Raw genomic sequence first — 24,871 nt, forward strand, 5'->3', positions numbered from 1 at the left:
ATGTAAAAACCTTGGTAAAGATTACAGGAGCTGCTACCTAAAATAACCAGTTTAGAGAGGAACATAAATGACCTGATGGAGCTGAAAAACACAGCAGAAGAACTTTGTGAACCATACACAACTATCGATAGCCAAATCGACCAAGTGGAAGAAAGGATATCACAGTGTGAAGACCACCTTGCTGAAATAAGGCATGCAGACAACATTAGGGAAAAAAAGAAACAAAAGGAACAAAGCCTCCAACAAATATGGGACTTCCAAAAACACTGAACTTATGACTGATTGAAGTACCAAAAGGAGACAGAGAATGAAAACAAGCTGAAAACCACACTTTAGGATATTCTCCAAGAAAATGTCTCCAATCTAGCAAGACAGGCTAACATGCAAATTCAGGAAATACAGAGAATAACAAGATAACCCTGGAGAAGATCAACCCCAAGAAACATAGTCATCAGATTCTCCAAGTCTGAAACGAAAGAGAAAATGTTAAGGGTAGCCAGAAAGAATGGCCAGGTGACCTACACAGGGAAGCCTAACAGCGAACCTCTCCGGAGAAACAGTACAAGCCAGAAGAGATTGGCAGTCAATATTCAACATTCTTAAAGAATTTTCAGCCCAAAATTTCATATCCAGCCCAACTAAGTTTCATAAGTGAAGGAGAAATAAAATCCTATCCAGACGAACAAATCCTGAAAAAATTCATTACCACCAGGCCTGCCTTGCAAGAGCTCCAGAAGGAAGCACTAAATATAGAAGGGAAAAACTGGTACCAGCTACTGCAAAAACACACCAAAATATAAAGACCAATGACACTATGAAGAAACTGCATCAACTGCTGTGCAAAACAACCAGTTAGCATCATAACGACATGATCAAATTCACAAATAACAATATTAACCTTAAATGTAAATGGGCTAAATGTCCTAATTAAAAGGCACAGAATGGCAAACCATATAAAGAGTCAAGATCCACTGGTGTGCTGTATTCAGGAGACCCATCTGACATGCAAAGACACACATAGGCTCAAAATAAAGAGATGAAAAAAAATTTACGAAGCAAATGGAAAGAAAAAAGAAAAAGAAAAAAAAAAGCAGGAGTCGCAATCCTAGTCTCCGACAAAACAGATTTTAAACAAAGATCAAAAGAGACAAAGAAGGGCATTATATCATAGTAAAGGGACAAATTCAAAAAGAAGAGCTAACTATCCTAATACAAATGCATCCAATACAGAAGCACCCAGATTCATAAAACAAGTTCTTAGAGAACTACAAAGAGACTTAGACTCCCACGCAATAACAGTGCGAGACTTTAGCACCCCATTGTCAATATTAGACAGATCAACAAGGCAGAAAATTAACAAGGATATTCAGGACTTGAACTCAGTTCTGGATCAAGTGGACCTAATAGTCATCTACAGAACTCTCCACCCCAAATCAAAAGAATACACATTCTCCATGGCACTTACTCTAAAATTGGCCACATAACTGAAAGTAAAACACTCCTCAGTTATGCAAAATAACTGAAATCATAACATTCTCACAGACCACAGTGCAACACAATTAGAATTCAGGATTAAGAAACTCACTCAAAACCACACAAGTACATGTAAGTTGAACAACCTGCTCCTGAATGACTCCTGGGTAAATAATGAAATTAAGGAAGAAATCAAGAAGTTCTTTGAAACTAATGAACAAACAGAAAACATACCAGAACCTGTGGGACACAGCTAAAGCAGTATTAAGAGGAAAATTTATAGCACAAAATGCCCACATCAGAAAGCTAGAAAAGTTTTCAATCAACACACTAAAACACAATTTAAAAGGCTAAAGAGGCAAGTGAAAACTAATCCAAAAGCTAGCAGAAGACAAGAAATAACTAAGGTAAGAGCAGAATTGAATGAGATGGAGACAAAAAAAAAAAACCTCCAAAAAAAAAAAAAAAATCAATGAATCCAGGAGCTGGTTTTCCGAAAAAAATTAACAAAATAGACTGCTAGCCAGACTAATAAAGAATAACAGAGAGAACAATCAAACAGACACAATAAAAAATGAAAAAAGGGATATACCACTGACCCCACAGAAATACAAACTACCATCAGAAAATACTATAAACACCTTTATGCAAATAAACTAGAAAATCTAGAAGAAATGGATAAATTCCTGGACACATACACCCTCCCAAGGCTAAACCAGGAAGAAGTCTTGAATAGATTCAGAATCCCTGAATAGACCAATAAGTAGTCCTGAAATTGAGGCAGTAATTAATAACCTACCAACCAAAACAGCCCAGGACCAGCCAGACTCACAGCCAAAGTCTACCGGAGGCATAAAGAGGAGCTGCTACTATTCCTTCTAAAACCATTACAAACAATTGAAATGGAGGGACTCCTCCCTAACTCATTTTATAAAGCCAGCATCATTCTGATATCAAAACTAGGCAGAGGCACAACAACAACCACCTTCAGGTAATATCCCTGATGAACATCGATGCAAAAATCCTCAATAAAATACCAGCAAACCGAATCCAGCACCACAGCAAAAAACTTATCCACTATGTCAGGTTGTCCTCATCCCTGGGATGCAAGGCTGGTTCAACAGACACGAATCAATAAATTTAATCCATCACATAAACAGAACCAATTACAAAAACCACATGATTATCTCAATGGATGCAGAAAAGGCCTTTGATAAAATTCAACATCGCTTCATGTTAAAAATTCTCAACTAGGTACAGATGGAAGATCTCTCAAAATAATAAGGGCTATTTATGAAAAACGAACAGCCAATATCATATTTAATGGGCAAAATCTGGAAGCATTCCCTTTGAAAACCAGCAAAAGACAAGGATGCCCTCTGTCACCACTCCTATTCAATACAGTATTGGAAGTTCTGGCCAGGACAGTCAGGCAAGAGAAATAAAGGCTATTCCAACAGGAAGAGAGGAAGTCAAATTGTCTCTGATTTTATATTTAGAAAATCCCGTTATGTCATCCCAAAAACTCATTAAGCTGATAAGCAACTAAAGAAAATGTGGCACATATACACCAGGGAATACTATGCAGCCATAAAAAAGGATGAGTTGATGTCCTTTGCAAGGACATGGATGAAACTGGAAACCAACATTCTCAGCGAACTGACACAAGGACAGAAAACCAAACATGTTCTCACTCGTAAGTCGGTGTTGAACAGGAAGAACACATGGACACAGGGAGGGGAACCTCACACGCCAGGGCCTGTCAGGGGGTGGGGGGTTAGGGGAGGGATAGTAGGAGGGTGGGGGGCTGGGAAGGGATAGCATTAGAAGAAATACCCAATGTAGATGATGGGGTGATGGATGCAGCAAACCACTATGGCACATGTACACCTATGTAACAAACCTGCATGTTCTACACATGTACCCCCAGAACTTAAAGTATGATTTTAAAAGCTTTTTAAAATGTCAAGACAAAAACACCAAAAGCAATTGCAATAAAAGCAAAAATTGACAAATGGGGTTTGATTAAACTAAAGAGCTTCTGCACAGCAAAACACTATCAACAGAGTAAAGAGGCAATCTACAGAATGGGAGAAAAATTTTGCAAACCATATATCCGACAAATATCTAATATCCAGCATCTGTAAGAACATAAAGCAATTTAGAAGAAAAAAACAACTCCATTAAAAAGTGAACAAAGGGCATGAACTGACACTTTTCCAAAGAAGAAATACATGTGGACAACAGTCACATGAAAAAGAGCTCAATATCACTGATAACTAGAGAGATGCAAATTAAAACCACAAAGAGATACCATCTCACACTAGTCAAAATGGCTACTACTAAAGAGTCAAAAAGTAAGATACTGGCAAGACTGCAGAAAAAAGGGATGACTTACACACTGTTGCTGGGAGCATCAATTACTTACCTATTGTGGAAAACAGTGCAGCCATTCCTCAAAGACCTAAAGACAGAACTACCATTCAACCCAACAATCCTACTGTTGGGTATATACGCAAAGGAATATAAATCATTCTATGATAAAGACACTTGCATGTGTATGTTTACGGCAGCACTATTAAAAATAGCAAAACATAGAACCAACCTAAATACCCATCCATGATAGACTGATAAAGAAAATGTAGTACATGTATACCATGGAATAATTTGCAGCCATAAAAAAGAATAAGATTATATCCTTCCCAGGGACACAGACGGAGCTAAAGGCCATTATCCTTAGCAAACTAATGCAGAAACAGAAAAGCAAATACCACATGTTCTCACTTCTACGTGGGAGCTAAATGATAGGAACACATGGACACGTAGACGGGAACGACAGACACTGGGCCTATTGGAAAGTTGAGGGTGGGAGAAGGGAGAGGATCAGGAAAAATAACGACTATGTACAAGACTTAATACCTGGGTGATGAAATAATCTGTAAAACAAACCTTCATAACCCAAGTTTACCTATGAAATAAACCTTCACACATACCCCTAAACTTAAGACTTTAAAAAAAGACATTATGCTAAGCAAAATAAGCTCGTTCAGAGAGCAAATACCCCACGATTTGAATTATATGAGGCTATCTAAAATAGTCAAACTTAAAGTATCAAAGAATTTAATGGGGGAGGGAAATGGTATGGGAACGGAATACTGTTAATTTATTAGACACAAAATTGCAATTATGTAGGATAAAAAAGTTCTAGAGATCTCAAGCACAATATTATGCCAACAGTTAACAATATTGTACTGCACATACAAAATTCATTAAGAGGTCAGGTCTCACGTTAAGTGTTCTTAGGACATTAAGATAATTTTTTTAAAATGGATAATGAAATTTTTATATCAAGCTTTTTGAAACTGTCAAGAAAATAAAGACATGCTACAGATTGGAAGAAAATATTTGGAAAAGCTGTATCTGATAAATAACCAATATCAAAAATATACAAAGAACCCTTAAACTCAAAAATAACTCATTGATTATAATAAATGTATCACAATGGTGTGGGATGTTGACAGTGGGAAGGCTGTGAACATGTGGGGACAGGGAATATATAGGAAGTCTATGTACTTTCCATTTATATTTGCTATGAGCCCAAAACTGCTCTAGAAAAATTAATTCTATTAAGAATAATCAACAGATGAAAAAAGTGGCTAGAAGCCCATAAAATATGTATAATAAGCAAATAACTTATTCTACTTTGTAAGAATATTAATATCCATGAGGTAAATGCAGAAAAGAAAGACTGATTCTTAAAAAGGAAGAACAAGCAGGAAACTACTAGAATCTGCCTTTCTAGTATTCGAACAAACAATATGAAAACAAAAGACAGAATCATTTTACATTTAAAAGAAATAGCATCTTAGTCCATTCAGGTGCCATAACAAAATACCACGAACTAGGGAGCTTATAAACAAAACAGATTGTATTTCATAGTTTTGGAGACTGGGCCAAGATCAAGGCACCGAGGGCCCACTTGTAGGCTCAGACACAATCATACTTTCACCATAACCTCACAAGGCCGATGACAAGGGTTTGACCTTTTTTTAAAAAATAGGACATTTCTTTTATAAGAAGATCTTCCTTTATGACTTAATCACCTCCCAAAGGCCCACCACCGTGTACTAAAGCCATCAGAGGGGCTAGGATTTCTATATATAAATTTTGAAGGGACAAAAATCTCATTGTGGCTGGTTGGACACTGAGTGCAGCCCACAGCAGGCGAGCGAAAGTGGGGTGGGGCATCGCCTCACCAGGGAAGTGCAAGGGGTTGGGGAATTTTTCTCCCCTAGCCAAGGGAAGCCAAGAGAGACTGTACTGGGAGAGAGAAGCAAGAGCGAAATTCAAAAGCTAGCAGAAGACAAGAAATAACTAAGATCAGAGCAGAACTGAAGGAGGTAGAGACATGAAAACCCCTTCAAAATATCAATGCATCCAGGAGTCAGTTTTTTTTTTTTTTAAGATCAACAAAGTAGATAGACTGCTAGCCAGACTAATAGAGAAGAAGAGACAGAAAAATCAAATAGACACAATGAAAAATGATAAATGAGATATAACCACCAATCCCACAGAAATACAAATGACCATCAGAGAATACTATAAACACATTTATGCAAATAAACTAGAAAATCTAGAAGAAATGGATAAATTCCTGGACACATACACCTTCCCAAGACTACACCAGGAAGAAGTCAAATATCTGAATAGGCCAAAAACAAGGTCTGAAATTGAGGCAATAATTAATAGCCTATAACCAAAAAAAGTCCTGGACCAGACAGATTTACAGTCGAATTATACCAGAGGTACAAAGAGGAGCTGGCACCATTCCTTCTATTCCATTCTATTCCAAACAACAGAAAAAAAGGGACTCTTCCCTAACTCATTTTATGAGGCCAGCATCATCCTGATACCAAAACCAGGCAGAGACACAACAAAAGAAAGAAAATTTCAGGCCAATATCCCTGATGAACACCGATGCAAAAACCCTCAATAAAACACTGGCAAACCGAATCCGGCAGAACATCAAAAAGCTTAACCACCACAATCAAGTCAGCTTCATCCCTGAGATGCAAGGCTGGTTCAACATACACAAATCAAGAAACATAATTCATTACAGAAACCGAACCAGTGACAAAAACCACATGATTATCTCAATAGATGCAGAAAAGGCTTTCAACACATTTCAGCAGCCCTACATGCTAAAAACTCTCAATAAACTAGGTGTTGATGGAATGTATCTCAAAATAATAAGAGCTATTTATGACAAACCAACACCCAGTATCATACCAAATGGGCAAAAACTAAAAGCATTCCCTTTGAAAACCGGCACTAGACAAGGATGCCCTCTCTCACCGCTCCTATTCAACATAGTATCGGAAGTTCTAACTAGGGGAATCAGGCAAGAAAAAGAAATAATGGGTCTCCAATTAGGGAAAGAGGAAGTCAAATTGTCTGTTTGCAGATGACATGATTCCATATTTAGAAAAACCTATTGTCTCAGCCCAGAATCTCCTTAAGCTGATAAGCAACTTCAGTAATCTCAGGATACAATATCAATGTGCAAAAATCACAAGCATTCCTGTACACCAGTAACAGACAGCCAGCCAGCCAAATCATGAGTGAACTCCCATTCACGATTGCTACAAAGAGAATTAAATACCTAGGAATACAACTTACAAGGGACGTGAAGGACCTCTTCAAAGAGAACTACAAACCACTGCTCAAGGAAATAAGAGAGGACACAGACAAATGGAAAAACATTCCATGCTCATAGATAGGAAGAATCAATATCATGAAAATGACCATATTGTCCAAAGTAATTAATAGATTCAACACTATCTCTATCAAGCTACCATTGACTTTCTTCATAAAATTGGAAGAAAAAAAAAAACTACTTTAAATTTCACATGGAACCAAAAAAGAGTTTGTATAGCCTAAGCAAAAAGAACAAAGTGGGAGGCATCATGCTACCTGACTTCAAACTATACTACAAGGCTACAGTAATCAAAACAGCATAGTACTGGTACCAAAACAGAGATATAGACCAATGGAATAGAACAGAGGCCTCGGAGGCAACACCACACATCTACAACCATCTGATCTCTGACAGACCTGACAAAAACAAGCAATGGGGAAAAGATTTCCTGTTTAATAAGTCATGTTGGAAAAACCAGCTAGCCATATGCAGAAAGCTGAAACTGGATCCCTTCCTTACACTTTATACAAAAATTAACTTAAGATGGATTAAAGACTTAAACGTAAGACCCAAAACCATCAAAACTCTAGAATAAACCTAGGCAAAACCATTCAGGACATAGGCATGAACAAAGACTTCATGACTAAAACACAAAAAGTAATGGCAACAAAAACCAAAATAGATAAATGAGATCTAATTAAACTAAAGAGCTTCTATACAGCAAAAGAAAATATCATCGGAGTGGACAGACAACCAACAGAATGGGAGAAAAATTTTGCAATCTACCCACCTGACAAAGGGCTAATATCCAGAATCTACAAAGAACTTAAATTTACAAGAAAAAAAACAACCCCATTACAAACTGGGCAAAGGATATGAACACTTCTCAAAAAGAGACATTTATGCGGCCAAGAAACATATTAAAAAATGCTCATTATCACTGGTCATTAGAGAAATGCAAATCAAAACCACAATAAGATACCATCTCATGCCACTTAGAATGGTGATCATCAAAAAGCCAGAAGATAACAGGTGCGGGAAAGGATGTGGAGAAATAGGAATGCTTTTACACTGTTGGTGGGAGTATAAGTTAGTTCAACCACTGTGGAAGACAGTGTGGTGATTCCTCAAGGATCTAGAACCAGAAATATGATTTGACCCAGCAATCCCATTACTGGGTACATACCCAAAGGATTATAAATCATTCTACTATAAAGACACATGCACACATATGTTTATTGCAGCACTGTTCACAATAGCAAAGACTTGGAACCAACCCAAGTGCCCATCAATGATAGACTGGTTAAAGAAAATGTGGCAAATCTACACCATGGAATACTATGCAGCCATAAAAAAGGATGAATTCATGTCCCTTGCAGGGACATGGATGAGGCTGGAAACCATCATTCTCAGCAAACTAACAAAAAAAAACATAAAACCAAACACTGAATGTTCTCATTCATAAGTAGGAGCTGCACAAAGAGATCACATGGATACAGGGAGAGGAATAGCATACACAGGGCCTGTCAGGGGATTGAGGGCTGGGGGAGAGATAGCAACAGGAAAAATAGCTAATGTAGATGACGGGTTGATGGGTACAGAAAACCACCGTGGCACATGTATATCTATGTATCAAACCTGCATGTTCTGCACATGTACCATAGATCTTAAAGTATAATTTAAAAATTTTTTAAAAGGGAAACATACGAATGACCTATAACATAAAAAGATGCTCAATATCACTATTCGTAAGGAAAATGAAAATCAAAACCACAATGAAAATCAAACTCACATGAACTATAATGGTTATTATCAAAAAAACTGAAAACAAATATTGGTGAGACACTGAGTAACTGGAACCCTTGTGCACTGCTGGCGATAATGTAAAATGGTGCAGCCACTATGAATAATTTAGTATGATGTCTCCTCAAAAAGTTAAAAATCGATAGCCATATGATCCAGTGCTTCCACTTCTGGATATATACCCAAAAGAACTTAAAGGAGAGACACAAACACACATTGAACACCCATGTTCATAACAGCATTATACACAGTAGCCAAAAGGTAAAAGCAACTCAACTCCATCAACAAATGAATAGAAAAAAATTCAGTAGATACATACAATGGAATATAATCAGCCTTAAAAAAGAAGGGCATTCCGACACATGCAGCAACATAGATGAACTTTTAAGACACTACGCTAAGTGAGATAAGCCAGTTAGAAAAGGACAAATACCGTGATTCCATTTATTTTAGGTACTTAGGGTCATCAAATCATAGAAGCAGAAAGAGAATGGTAGTTGTCAGAGTTTGGGGAGAGAAAAATGAGGAGTTACTGTGTCACAGACACAGAGTTTTAGTCTGGTAAAAATGAAAAAAGTTCTGAAAATGAATGGTGGTATTGGTTGTACAATAATGTGAACGTATTTAAGTCTCTACTATTTAAAATGAGAATACAGACACCAACTAACTTTGAATTTTGTTAGGTCAATCAATTATAATTTCTAGAAAACTATTTAAAAATAGAAATAGAGTCTAAATCTTCTAAAAGGTAAACCAAAACACACATATACAAAATAACTAATTTTTAAAATACAAGAATGGGCTGCGCTCAGTGGTGCACATCTACAGTCCCAGCTACTTCAAAGGCTGACTTGAGGCCAGGAGTTCAAGGCTGTAGTGCACTATAATCGTGCCTGTAAATAGCCTTCCACTCCAGCCTTGGCAACAAAGCAAGACTTGTCTCTTAAAAAAAAAAAAAAAAAAAAAAAAAAACTACAAGAAAGGAAAAAAGATCAAGCAAACCAAATAAAAAGTATAAAGAAAAATGGTAGCATAAAATATAAACAGACTATGCCTTATACTTAAAAATAAATGTAAACTGAATATTAAAAAAAGAAGTATCCGGATAGGTGCTATTTACCGGTAGCACATATAAAATATATTCAAAGGAGTACTGTTTATAAGAACAAAAAAATCGGATGTAATCCAAACTCCATCAATAAAAAGTAGGTAAATCTATTTTAATATTAATACAATAAATACATAAGTAAAACTGGATAATCTGTAGTTCTATGCATCAACATGAATGAATCTCACAAAAATGTTAGGCAAAAAAAAATGCATGCTATGTAAGAATACCTATTGTTCAGTAATCTGAATCATTTTTCTAAAGTTCACGATTACATAAAACTTAAAATTCAGCAAGGTGGTTAATTCTAAGGGGAATGCATGGGTATGGAACAGAATGGGCAGACTGGGGAAAACAGAAGGCTTCAGTGATGCTGGTAATAGACTATTTTTTAACAGAAGGTGAACATTTGGGCATTTATTTTAATATTATGTTTTTTAACTTAAATGCATCTGATATATATTAGAACTGTGTATACTTCTACCTCTGCCACTTAATCTCTTTGAAGCTCAAAAACGTTTCCACATTTATAAAACAGAAGTATGAATGGCTCCTCTACTATCCCTCTCATAGGCCTACAGTAAAGATTAATAACAAAAGAGGACAGTGTGAAATGAATAAAAATAACACCATTCTTCATGATTATAATCATTTAATCCAAAAAATATTTAGATGAAAGCATATCAAAATATTATCAGTGCTTATTAAGGAATGAATTTTAGGTATTATCAATTTTATACTTTATATATTTAATATAAATATGTATTATTCAAATTAGGAAAAAGTTTAATATTTACATAAATTACATATAGATAATAATGAAATATTATTTTGAAAAGAGAGATAACCGTATAATGCAAATGTTCAGGAGTTCACAGTGCAAGTGAGTATCATTATTAGTATCTTTGTTCAAAACTGACAAATGTTCTTAGCATAAAGGAGTTGAGCTTAGGACAGATGTACCATTTGTATCAGTGTTCTTCAAATTGCTAGTCAGAAGAAAATGCATGACATAAAACATACAGAAGAGAAATTTAACAGGGAAAAATGACCTCAAAATAGAGTATCTTTTTTAGTGGTTATCCAGATTATTGTCATTACCGAAAGAAAATTAAAAAAGAAAATCAACTGACATGAATATAGGAAACTATCATGATGGAGCTGGAATACATTAATAAAAATGAAACCTCTACCACTTCCACTTAAAAGCTTTGGGCTCCCTCTATTGGAAATCTGTATTAAATTCTTACAACTTAAAATAGCAATTTGATCCCTTTCACTCAAGGCGATTTAACCAAACTTAACTGAGTGACTGGCTATAATAAAACTTTTATTGCTTTTATAATACATATTTTATGAAATATTTTCCTGCTTTTTTTATTTTTAGGTATAAGATCTTACTCTGTCACCCAGGCTGGAATGCAGTGGCTTGATCACAGCTCACTGTAACCTCAAACTTCTGGGCTTAAGGGACCTTCCAGCTTCAGCTTCCTTAGTAGCTAGGACTACAGGCACACACTACTGCACCCAACTAATTCTTAAAATTTTTTTTTTTTTTTTGTAGAGACAGGGTCTTGCTATGCTACCCAGGCTGATCTTGAACTCCTGACCTCAAGCCATCCCAAACACACTGAGATTACAGATATGAGTCACCACATCCAAGTCTCTTTATTAATATAATTCTGCATATATTATTCTGAAATTAAATTAGACTTCTTTACATTAGCAGTTTTTAAATATTTCTAAAAATCCCAATGGGATATAAAACTTAAAAATACTAAAACATTGTACTTAGTCTGACCTAAAAGGGAGTTCTGAATAAATATTTATACTGGAAAGGCAAAAAAAAGAATCAGAACTTCAATTAGAAAAGTAATCTACAGACTTATTCAGGACCTGATAGCTCATCTAAAGCAGAACAAATGAGAAGAGTAGGTGGCTGACTTGTCTCCATATTTGGGGTTAAAGAGGTCTTCCCAAGGATAGGCTAAAACAAGGAGTCAAACCCTAACATATTTTGCAAAATAAACTAAAAAATCACCTATATCAAAGACGATACTATAAACAAAGTATAGTATAGCAAACTTCAATAAAAATTTACAACACATATTACAAAGAGTCAATACCTTTAATGAGAGTTTTAAAATGAATGCAAAAGAGATGAGCACCCTAATAAGGACAAATACTAACAGAAAACTCACGTAAGAAATTTTTTTAAAGTACACTCACTAAAAATGATACAGTCTGGATAACTGTCCCTGACCAAATCTCATGGTGAATTATAATCCCCAAAGCTGCAGGTGAGGCCTGGTGAGAGGTGTTTAGGACACAGTTTGGTGCTGTCTTCATGATAGAGAGTTCTTGCTAGATCTGGTTGTTTAGGAGTGTGTAGCACCCTCCCGCCTCTTTTTCTTGCTCCTGCTTTCACCAGGTCACGTGCCTGCTGCCTTCCACTGATGGCAGCAGCGGTCCATCTGGAGCGGCTGCTGCAAAGAGAGGCTGGCTGTAGTCAGGGAGGCACAGATGGGACTGCAAGCTCCACAGAGCTGGTGGGAGGTGTTAACAGGCAGAGCCCCACCCCCTTCTGAGTTGGAGGGGCAGGAGCCCCAGGAGCCCTGACCTCCCCAGCATGGCTGCAGCCACACAGCCACAGCTGCAAACCTGGGCATTCCTGCACTCTCAGTAGCCAGGGAAGCTCTTCAAAACCCCGTAGGCTCAGAAGTGCCTGCCCCCACTGCCCAGCCTCTCCCCACTCTCAGTGCCCACTCCAATTTTGGAGCAAAGTTGAGGCCCAGCCTGGGTGCTGTCATAACCTGGTGGGGTGTACATGTGCTCAGGTACAAGTCAGCTCCCTGCCACCTCAGCCCCCTCTGGACTTTGGGCACCAACGAGCACAGGAGGGAGGTCAAGGGGGTACTGAGGGCAGCTCAGCGTGGGCCTGCAGGCATCTGTTCGCATGACCAGTCTGGGCACCAGGGACAACAGGTTGATGGCAGTGGGAGGCAGACCAGCTCCTGGGCAGAAAGGAGAGAGTCCCTAGTGAAGCCCTCCTTCAGACCTTGAACAGCCTGAAGGCTGGGAGCTGGGCTGCCAGTTCCTTGGACCAGAGTGACAACTTACGGTGCTTTTTCCAGGTCCAGCCATGGCTTCCCATGAACCAATCAGCATGCGCTTCCTCCCCTCTGAAGCCCATAACAATGCAGACTCAGCCAGACTCGGTCAGACATCAGCATTACCTGCCTGCAGAGAGGAGCTACCCACTGTGGGTCCCCTCTCAGCTGAGAGCTGTACACTCAACAGGATGACCTGACTGCAGAGAGGAGCTATCCATTTCAGGTCTCCTGAGAGTAGTACTGTCACTCAATAAAGCACCTCTTCATCTTACTCGCCCTCCAGTTGTCCATGTACCTAATTCTTCCTAGACACAGGACAAGAACTCAAGACCGCCCCCCCCCCCACCACCAAGTGGCAGGAGTAAAAGAGCTATAAAACAAACACGGGTAAAACACATCCCTTGCTTGCCACATTGCGGGCAACTAGGAGAAGAGAAGAGAGAGGAGAGAAGAGCTACAGCCCTTCAAAGAGCCCAGACCTCAGAGTTCCCCTAGCCAGGGCTGTGACACCTTCTTTGGAGCTCTGCAGTTCGTGGTGTCTCCAAGCTTCCAGGTACCAACTCATTCCCCAGTGCCAGCAATGGAAGCCACTTGCAGTATGACTGGTCCAGCTGCAGTCTTGTGAGAAGTCAATGCCCATTCTAGTGCCTGGAACAGTCTGCCCCACCAAGCTGACATGCCTGGTTGTGCACAGCAGCCAGACCCAGCTCTCACATGCTCACACACCCCTCACCACTCTGTAACTGGCTTGCTCTTGGCAAATGTGGGATCTGGGCCAGTAGTGGGAGCCAAGCACAGTCTGCCAGGCCAACTAGGCAGAATAAGCCCAGCAGACCCAAGCAAATCTCAAGCAAAGGCACCACCATCCACAAAGGTTTCCAGCTGGTGAAGCAATACCACAAGGATCCTGTGACACCACCATGATTATAACCTTCCCGAGGCCTCCCCAGAAGCAGACGCTGCTATGCTTCCTGTACAGTCTGCAGAACTGTGAGCCTATTAACCTCATTTCTTATATATTACCCATTATCAGGTATTTCATTAATAGCCATACAAGAATGGCCTAATATAAAAAATAAAGATGAATAAAATGAAGACAATTTCATAAAACCAACTACATATTTTTGCTTACAGATTATCAAAAAAATGTTTAATCATAACACCTAATTCTGGTTAGAGTATAAAAGAATTGAACTGAAAGGGTTTACTAGAACAAATATATGAAGATATGGAGATTCCCCCGACAGCCAAATAGAAACAACCCCAGAGCACTGTTCCCAGTGAGAGAGACACAGAAGATGAGTGATCTCCTCATTTCCAACCAAGGTACCAGGTTCATTTCATTAGGACTTGGGCTACAGTGGGTGTAGCCCAAGGTGGGTGTAGCCCAAGGAGAGCAATTCAAGGCAGGTCAGTGCACTGCCTCACCCAGGAAGTGCAACTGACCAGAGGATCGGGGACTCCCCCCACCCCACCGGCACTCCAGTTCAGATACTGTGCTTCTCCAATGGCCTCTGCAACCCACAGAACAGGAGATCTCTGGGACTGAAAAGCACCCCGAGTTACCAGCACAGATCTGAGCGGCAGCTTCAGCCAGTGTCGTGGGTTGTCAGCACAGATCTGGGCAGACGTTTTGACTAGTGCCAACAGTGCCTGCAGGACAGAGTTATCCACTCCCCAGAAAGTGGGGGAGCTGAAAGCAGCAACACAGGTGATACAGTAGGGTAGGTCCCATCTCCACAAAGACCAGCAAACTGAAGCCCTCTCACTTGAGAGTTTCGCAGCCAACACATCAGTTTGAGCTCAACCCAGGATGATCAAGCTTGGAGGGGGGAAGGGCATCCACAATTGCTGAGGTAGGTCTAAACCTACCTGTGTAAACAAAAGCCAGAGGAAGCTTACACAGTAGCTGGACTGAGTCTGTGACAGCCCAGCAGCACCTCTCTAGGCAGACAAGGGACAGACTGCCTCCTCAAGTGGCTCCCTGACCCCTGTGTAACCAAAGAGATGCCTCATACAGGAGAGCTCTGGCTGATACCTGATGGGTACCCTTCTGGAATGAAGCTACCAGAGGAAAGATCAGGCAGCAATCCTTACTGTTCTGCAACCCCCATGAGTGATTCCCAGGCAAGCAAGATCTGGACTGGACCTCCAGCAGCCCTATAGCAAAGTGACCTGACTTTTAGAAGGAAAACTAAAAAACAAAAAGAAATAGCTTCAACATCAACAGAAAGGATATCCACTCAGAAACCCCATCCAAAATCACCAACTTCAAAGATCAAAGGTAGATAAATACATGGAGATGGGAAGAAACTAGCACAAATGGGATGAAATCATCAAAGACCAGAACACCTCTCCTCCTCCAAGGGATCACAACTCCCCACCAGCAAGGGAACAAAACAGGATGGAGAATGAGTTTGACGAATTGACAGAAGCAGGATTCAGAAGGTGGGTAATAACAAATTTCTCTGCGCTAAAGGAACATGTTCAAACCCAATGCAAAGAAACTAAGAACCTTGAAAAAAGGTTAGACGAAATGCTAACTAGAAGAACCAGCTTAGAGAAGAACATAAATGACTTCATGGAGCTGAAAAACACAGTACGAGAACTTCGCGAAGCATACACAAGTTTCAACAGCCAAATCGATCAAGCAGAAGAAAGAATATCAGAGGTTGAAAATCAACTCAATGAAATAAAATGAGAAAGCAAAATTAGAGGAAAAAAGAGGGAAAAGAAACAAAGCCTCCAAGAAATACGGGATTTTTAAAAAAGACCTAATTTACGCTTGATCGGCGTACCTGAATGTGACAGGGAGAATGAATCCTGGAAAACACTTTTCAGGGTATTATCCAGCAGAACTTCCCCAACCTAGCAAGTAAGGCCAACATTCAAATACAGGAAATACAGAGAACACCACAAAGATATTCCTGAAGAAGAGCAACCCCAAGGCACATATCAGATTCACTGGAGTTGAAATGAAGGGAAAAGTGCTAAGGGCAGCCAGCAAGAAAGGTCAGGTCACCCACAAAGGGAAGCCCATCAGATTCACAGCAGATCTCTAGGCAGAAATCCTACAAGCCAGAAGAGAGTGGGGGCCAATATTCAACATCCTTAAAAAAAAACAACTTTCAACCCAGAAGTTGATATCCAGCCAAACTAATCTTCATAAGCAAAGGAGAAATAAAATGCTTTACAAACAAGCAATTGCTGAGAGATTTCGTCACCACCAGATCAACCTTACAAGAGCTGCTGAACGAAACACTAAGCATGGAAAGGAACAACCAGTACCAGCCACTGCAGAAACATGCCAAATCGTAAAGACCAATGACATAAAGAAGAAATTGTGTCAACTAACAGGCAAAACAACCAGCCAGTAACAAAATGACAGGATCAAATTCACACATAACAGTATTAATGTTAAATGTAAACAGCCTAAATGCCCAAGTCAAAAGACACAGACCGGCAAACTGGATAAAAAGTGAAGACCCATCAGTGGGCTGCATTTACGAGACTCATCTCAGAAGAAAGGCACAAATAGACTCAAAATAAAGGGATGAAAGAAGATTTACCAAGCAAATGGAGAGAAAAAAAAAAAAAGCAGGGGATGCAATCCTAGTCTCTGATAAAGCAGACTTTAAACCAACAAAGATCAAAAGAGACAAAGAAGGGCTCTACATAATGGTAAAAGAATCAATCCAACAAGAAGAGTTAACTATTCTAAATTATATGCACCCAATACAGGAGCACTGAGATACATAAAGCAAGTTCTTAATGACCTACAAAGAGATTTAGACTCCTACACAGTAACAGTGGGAGACTTGATCACTCACTCTACTGTCAATAGTAGATAGATCAACGAGACAGAAAATCAACAAGGATATCCAGGACCTGAACGCAGATCTCAACCAAGCGAAACTAACATATCTACAGAACTTTCCACCCCAAAGCCACAGAACATACATTCTTCTCAGCACCACATCACACTTACTCTAAAATTGACCACAAAATTGGAAGTAAATCACTCCTCAGCAAATGCAAAAGAACAGAAATCTTAACAGTCTCTCAGATCACAGTGCAATCAAATTAGAACTCAGGATTAAGAAACTCACCCAAAACCACACAACTATATGGAAACTTAACAACTGGCTCCTGAATGACGATTGGATAAACAATGAAATTAAGGCAGAAATAAAGATGTTCTTTGAAACCAATGAGGATGAAGACATAACGTATCAGAATCTCTGGGACACATTTAAAGCAGTGTCAAGAGGAAAATTTATAGCAGTAAATGCCCACATGAGAAGAAAGGAAAGATCTAGAATCAACATCCTATCATCAAAATTGAAAGAGCTAAAGGAGTAAGAACAAACATACTCAAAAGCTAGCAGAAGACAAGAAATAACTAAGATCAGAGCAGAACTGAAGGAGATAGAGACACAAAAAACCCTTCAAAAAATAAATAAATCCAGGAGCTGATTTTTTGAAAAGATCAACAAAATAGACCACTAGCCATACTAATAAAAAAGAAAAAAGAATCAAATAAATGCAACAAAAAATGATAAAGGGGATATCACCACCAATTCCACAGAAGTAAAAATTACCATCAGAGATTACTACAAACAACTCTAGGTGCATAAACCAGCAAACCTGGAAAAAATGGATAAATTCTTGGACACTTACACACTCCCAAGGCTAAACCAAGAAGAAGTTAAATTCCTGAATAGACCAATAACAAGGTCTAAAGTTAAGGCAGCAATTAATTAGCCTACCAACCAAAAAAAGTCCAGGTCCAGAAAAGTTTACAGCTGAATTATACCAGACATACAAAGAGGAGCTGGTACCATTCCTTCTGAAACTATTCCAAACAATACAAAAAGAAGGAATCCTTCCTAACTCATTTTATGAGACCAACATCATCCTGATACCAAAACCTGGCAGAGATATAACTAAAACAGAAAACTTCAGGCCAATATCCATGATTAACATAGATGCAAAAATCGTCAATGAAATACTGGCAAACCAAATGCAACAGCACATCAAAAAGCGTATCCATCATGATCAAGTAGGCTTCATCCGGGAGATGTAGGGCTAGTTCAACATATGCAAGTCTATAAACGTAATCCCTGACATAAACAGAACCAAAGACAAAACCACATGATTATCTCAATAGATGCAGAGAAGGCCTTTGACAAAATTCAACAGCGCTTTATGCTAAAAACTCTCAATAAACTAGGGTATCAATGGAACATATCTCAAAATAATAAAAGCTACCTACAACAAACCCACAGTCAATATCATACTGAATGAAAACTGGCACTATATGACAAATCCACAGCCAAATTATATTGATTGAATAAAATCTGGAAGCCTTTCCTCAAAGAACTGGGACAAGGATGTCCACCTTCACCACTCTTATTCAACACAGTACCACAAGTCCTATCTAAAGCAGCTAGGTAAGACAAAGAAATAAAGGGAAAACTACAGAAGAGGTAGTCAAATTATTCCTCTTTCCAGATAACACGACCTTACACATAGAAAAACCTAAACACTCCATCCAAAAAGTCTTATAATTAATAAATTAATTAAAACTGCAGGATACTGAATCAACATAAAAAAATCAGTAGCATACATGACCTAGCTAGAAAAAAAAAATAAAGAAAGTAATTCCACTTAGAATAACTATAGAATAAAATACCTATGAATAGATTTAACCAGAGTTGAAAGACCTCTAAATTGGAAACTACAAAATACCAATGAAAGAAATTAAGAGGACATAAACAAATGGAAAGATATCCCAAGCTCATGGATTAGAACTAACAGTGTTAAAATAACCATATTTCCCAAAGCAATCTACAAATAAAATGCAATCCCAATCAAAATGCCAATGATATTCTTCATAGAAATTTAAAAAAAAATCCAAAAATTCATATGGAACCACAAAAGACACCAAATAACCACAGCAATACTGAGCAAAAAGAACAATGCTGGAGGCATCACACTATATGACTTCAAAATATATTACAAAGCTATAGGAACCAAAACAGCATGACATTGGTATAAAAACAGCTAGGTGTGGTAGTATACGTCTGTAGTCCCAGCTACTCAGGAGGCTGAGGAGGGAAGATTGCTTGTAGTCAAGAGTTCAAGGGTAGAGTGAACTACAAACATGCCACTGCACTCCAGTCTGGATAACAAAGCAAGACCCTGTCTCTTTAAAAAACAAACAAACAAATACATAAACCAATGGAACAGAAAAGAAAACCTAGAAACAAATCCATATATTTAAAGACAACTGACTTTCAACAAAGGCACCTAGAACATATACTGAAAAATGATACCCTCTGCAATGAATTTTGCTGGGAAACTAGATATCCATATGCAGAAGAATGAAACTGTACCCCTATTTCTCAACATATACGAAAACCTACCGAAAATCGGTTAAAAATTTAATCATTAAGACCTGAAAATGTAAAACTTCCAAAAGAAAACACAGGGGAATAACTATATGACATTGGTCTGGGCAACGATTTTTTAGATTTCACCCAAAAGCACAGGTAACAAAAGCAAAAAAAAATAGACAAAAGGGATTACACCAAAATTAAAAGCTTTTGTACAACCAGTGAAATCATTTTCAGAGTGGAGAGACAACCTATAGATTGGGAGACAGTCACAAATCATACATCTTATTAGAGATACATACATATCTAAAATATGTAAGGAAACTCAAACAACTCTATAAAAAGAAAGCATATCCAATTTAAAATGGATAAGGAATGAACAGACATTTATCAAAAGAAGATATACAAATGCCCAATAGTCATATGAAAAAATGTTCAACGCTAATTACAAATGTCTTAAGTCTGTTTTGTGTTGCTGTAACTCAATACCTGAGACAGGGTAATTTATAATGAATAGAGATTTATTTAGCTCACAGCTAATCGCGCTAAAAAGTACAATACAGCTTCTAGTGAGGGCCTCCTTCTCTTCATAGAATGGTGGAAAACTGTAACAGGAAGCAGGAATGTGCAAAAAAGACTAAACAGGACAAACAGGTTTATAACAGCTGAATCTCATGCGTACATGTGGTATTTGGTACATGCATAGAATGTGTAATGATGAAGTCATATTATTTGGGGTATTCATCACCTCGAGTATTTATCATTTCCATGTGTTGGGAACATTTCAATTCCTCTCTTCTAGCTATTTTGAAATATACAATGCACTACGGTCACCCTACTCTGCTACTAAATATTAGAATGTATTCTTTCTATCTAACTGTATCATAGCCATTAACCAAATTCTCTCCATCATCCTCCACCACATATATGCTTCCCAGCCTCTACTGTTTATAATGCTACTCTCTGCCTCCATTAAATAAATTTATGTAAGCTCCCACGTGAGAGAGAACATGTAATATTTATCTTTCTGTTTGGCTTATTTCATGTAATGATCTCCAGTTCCATTCATGTTGCTGCACATGACAAAATTTCATTCCTTTTTATGGCTGAATGGTATTCTACTATGTATATTTTTATATTTTTTTTTTTTTTGGTTTTTGGTTTTTCCTTTTCTTTTTTTTTTAAATCTATTTTATTTTAGTTTTCTGAGAAATCTCCACGCTGCTTTCCATAATAGTTGTATCAATTTACATTCCCAATAACAGCTTATGAGGGTTCCCTTTTCTCCACATCCTTGCCAACATCTGCTGTTCTGCCTTTCTAATGGCCATTCTGGGTAAGATAATATCTCAATGTAGTTTTGGTTTGCTTCTTAGCAATGATAAGCACTGATAATTAGCAATGCTGAGCACTCTTCATATACCTGTTTGTCATTTGTTTGTCTTCTTTTGAGAAAAGTCTTTGTATGTCACTTGCTCACTTTTTAACAGAATTATTATTTTTTTTATTGTTGAGTTCTTTGGGTTCCTCATATGTTCTGGGTATCAGTCCCTTACTGGATGAATAGTTTACAAACATTTTCTCCCATTCTGGACGTTGTCTCTTTACTCTGTTAATTGGATGGGTCCTTAGCAGAAGCCATTCGGCCTAATATAGTCCTGTTTGTGCATTTTTTGTTGTTGCCTGTGCTTTTGAGGTCTTAGTCATAAAACCTTTGCCTAGAACAATGTTCAGAAGCACGTCCCCTATGCTTTCTTCCAGTAGTTTTATATTTTCAGGTCTTACATTTAAAGTATTTAACCCATCTTGAGTTTATTTTTATATGTGGCGAGAGACAGGGGTCTAGTTTCACTCTTCTGTATTTTTACAGCATCACTATTGAAGACGGTGCCCTTTCCCCAGTGTATGTTCTTGGTACATTTTGTTGAAAATCAGCTGGCTGTAAATACATGGATTTATTTATAGGTTCTCTGTTGGTCTATGTGTCTGTTTTTATACCATGCTGTTTTGGTATAATGTATTTTTAAGCCAGGTAGTGTAATGCCTCCAGTTTTATTCTTTTCACTCAGGACTGCTTTGGCTATTTGGGCTCTTTTTTGGTTCCATATGATCTTAGGGTTAAGATTAACAAATTCATCTTAAGGGAAGAAAGAATTAAAGTTTGGTTTAAGGAGTTCAGTACTTGTTAAACTCAATGGGGAGGCTAAGAAAACAGTGACAACTGCTTTGGCAGCAATGGTAGTGACAACAGTGGACTCAGGAACACATGCTAGCATCCTCAGTGTAAAAGATTTCAGTAACATCAACTGGAGCAATATCCTTTAATAGTACTTTTGATATCAGCAGCAATAAGAAAGACACAAAAATAATGACTTTTAGTAATCACCTACTAAGTTCCCGGTATTATACTAGAGACTTTACATGGGTCATCTCCTTAAATCTGCACACTAACCAAATAAGGCAAGTATTATTATAACTGTTTTAAAGACAGGGTAAGAAACTTGCCCAAGGTAAATTAATGTATTAGCAGTATAGCTAATATCTTAATCCAGATGTCTGGCTCCAAAGTTTATGCTTATTCCAAATGCAAGAATCAAATAAAATTGCCACTAAGAGAATGAATTTTCAAGGCCCCCATCAAAACCACCTGAGAATTTCATATCTATTAAGAAAGGATTTAAAGGAATGCTACCATTACCAGTGAATAGTTTTGTGAAATGACCAAAAATATTATACCTATTACTGTTATTAAACCTTAGCCCGAGATTGGCATAAAGGCCAAAGTATACAGATTACAATTTGATTGTTTCATAGAATCTTCAAAAGTGCGATTTTTCATAACAGCATAAATGTGCACTGATATCATCTTAATTCCATGGCAATGGTACATTATAAGCTTTTTTCTTTGTTTAATCTTTCCTTTTTGTTCATCATTTGACTTACAGCTCAATCAACGTAAGTTTTCCTTCTACAGAAAATATATTTAATAACATTTTCATTTATTTTACTTATACAGTATTTTATGAGCACAAAGAATTTCACAAGTAAGATTTAAAAGAAAAAGAACAGTTTTGTGAGGTAGATAGGGCATTCAAAATTATTCTCTTTTTACAACTCAGAAAATTGAAGCTCACATTAAATAACATAAGCATTAACCCAAGTGCAAAAAGTGTAGTATATATTGAGCTAAGTACTAGGTACAAATGCAAATAAAACATGATACCTCTTCTCCTCAAGAAGCTCATGGTATAGCAAAGGAGGAGGAAACAAACAGCTATACTACAATGTGAATAGAGATGCTTTCGTTGTTGTTGTTTTGGGGATTTCGCTTTTGTTTTGTCTTTTTGGGAGGTGGCTCACCGCAACCTCTGCCTCCCAGATTCAAGCAATTCTCCGGCCTCAGTCTCCCGAGTAGCTGGGATTACAGGTGCCACCAGTACGCTCTGTTAATTTTTGTATTTTAAGTAGAGACGGGTTTCACCATGTTGGCCAGGCTGGTCTCGAACTCCTGACCTCAGGTGATCCTCCCGCCTAGGTCTCCCAAAGTGCTGGGATTACAAGCGTGAGCCACCATGCCCATTTGTTGTTCTTTTTGAGACAGGGGCTTGCCCTGTCACCTAGGATAGAGTGCAGTGGCAATCACAGCTCACTGCAATCTTGAACTCCTGGCCTCAAGCAATCCTCCCACCTCAGCCTCCCAAGTAGCTGAGACTACAAGTATGCACCATCACACCTGGCTCACTTTTTTCATTTTTAACAGAAACGAGATCTCACTATGCTGCCTAGGCTGGTCTTGAACTCCTGGTCTCAAATGATCCTACTGCCTCCATCTTCCAAAGGGCTATGATTATAGGCATGAGCCACTTGATAAGATACATTACTAATTTCCCCAACTACACATTAAATTTAGTAATTGGATAATGCCACTGAAATTCTCATTTTGGGGGACACACTTAGAAAGAGATCTAATAAAGTTAAAATGGTAGTTACTAATTCACTAAGTAGAACCTAGGTGAAAACGTAAAATATTTTCCAAAAGAAGAAAAATTCAAGAGTTCATAGAAAATAGAGGTTAAAATAATGAAATTGTTGTCGATCTTTAAAAAGGCAACTATAAATACTATTTAATGTAATTAGGCTTACAACAGAAATACAAAGCAGAAGTTAGCTTTGGACAGTTTGGGGGATGGAAATTAAGATAATCAATTTTTCATTTACATAAAAACTATCCTCAGGCTGAACACAGAGAATAAAAAGAGAAACTTCAGAAGCTCGTGGCAAATGGAAGTTTCTAAATGTAATAGAATTTACTAACTGACCATCTCTAGCTTTGTGCCTCAGATTTTTTTTCTTATTTCCAGTCCACACACCAACCTCTCCTAGAGCTGAAAACAAAGGCACATTCAGAGCTGCATTTCTCTTATTGGCACAACAAGTTACACTTGTTCATAGAATTCAGCTTTTCTATTTGTTAATGGAAAAAAACTTTTTTTAAGGAATGTGTTCAGCATTCATTCAACAAAAACTTACTGAGTATAAGTACCAGTTACAATTCTAGAGTCTGAATATAAAAATAGCAGACAAGACTGAATGGGTGGATGGACAGATGGACAAAGAGAAAACAAAAAGAGAGAGGAACAGACTAATGGCAGAGGAATGGATTTCAATTATACCAGACAAACTGGGACACTGAAATAGGTTACCAGATTTTCATTAAGTGCCTGTATCCATTTTTCCAAAATACGATTATGGCGACCAGTGCTTTTAAAACAGATTATTAGCCATGGACTGTTGGTTCCAATAGCTATTCCAGCCAGCAAGGGAGAAAAATATTACCAGCTATCAGAGCACATTTACCTCACATTTAGCAATAATATATCTGTGAAATAGAACAGGAAGGATGCATAAAAATAAATATAATTATTTTGAGTAAAGTTATCACTAAACATACCTTTCAGATAAATAACAGCTCTTGTGAGGATTTAGATTTTGATAAGATTCTAGGCTGCCATCAGATGATGAAGAAAGTTGCTCTGATTGTAAGTTGTCTGTATCACTCAAACTTCCCTCAGTTACAGGTGGGGTCCTTAGGTATTTTCTTCCTAACTCCGTTCCCAGGACATTCGTCAATATAACTCGGGGTATCCTGTCACACAGAATAACAAACACTGTACTGTACTGAAGTGTTCAGATTTTTTAAAAAATGTATTCCAGGAAGTTGAATTTTCAATCATCATCTTAGCACAAGAAAGTTTTTCAAACTATACCACCCTAGAAA

General features: G+C 37.9%; 1 protein-coding gene across 17 annotated transcripts in view; it reads right to left on the bottom strand.

Moving 5' to 3' along the window:
• Window positions 1-24,871, bottom strand: part of SENP7 (SUMO specific peptidase 7) — a 216,935-nt gene that overhangs the window by 56,796 nt on the left and 135,268 nt on the right. For 13 of the 17 annotated variants that reach the window (XR_012518701.1, XR_012518700.1, XM_074403579.1 and 10 more), the window contains one exon: window positions 24,545-24,739. The exons of the other annotated variants lie outside the window; for them this stretch is intronic. Coding sequence is in view for 11 of the 13 variants with exons in the window: in XM_074403579.1 (XP_074259680.1) it covers window positions 24,545-24,739 (195 nt within the window). In the remaining 2 variants the exon portion in view is untranslated. The remainder of the gene's footprint in view (window positions 1-24,544; window positions 24,740-24,871) is intronic. 17 annotated transcript variants of the gene reach the window in all.

The sequence above is a fragment of the Saimiri boliviensis genome, chromosome 8, assembly GCF_048565385.1.
Source record: "Saimiri boliviensis isolate mSaiBol1 chromosome 8, mSaiBol1.pri, whole genome shotgun sequence".
Classification (NCBI taxonomy): domain Eukaryota; kingdom Metazoa; phylum Chordata; class Mammalia; order Primates; family Cebidae; genus Saimiri; species Saimiri boliviensis.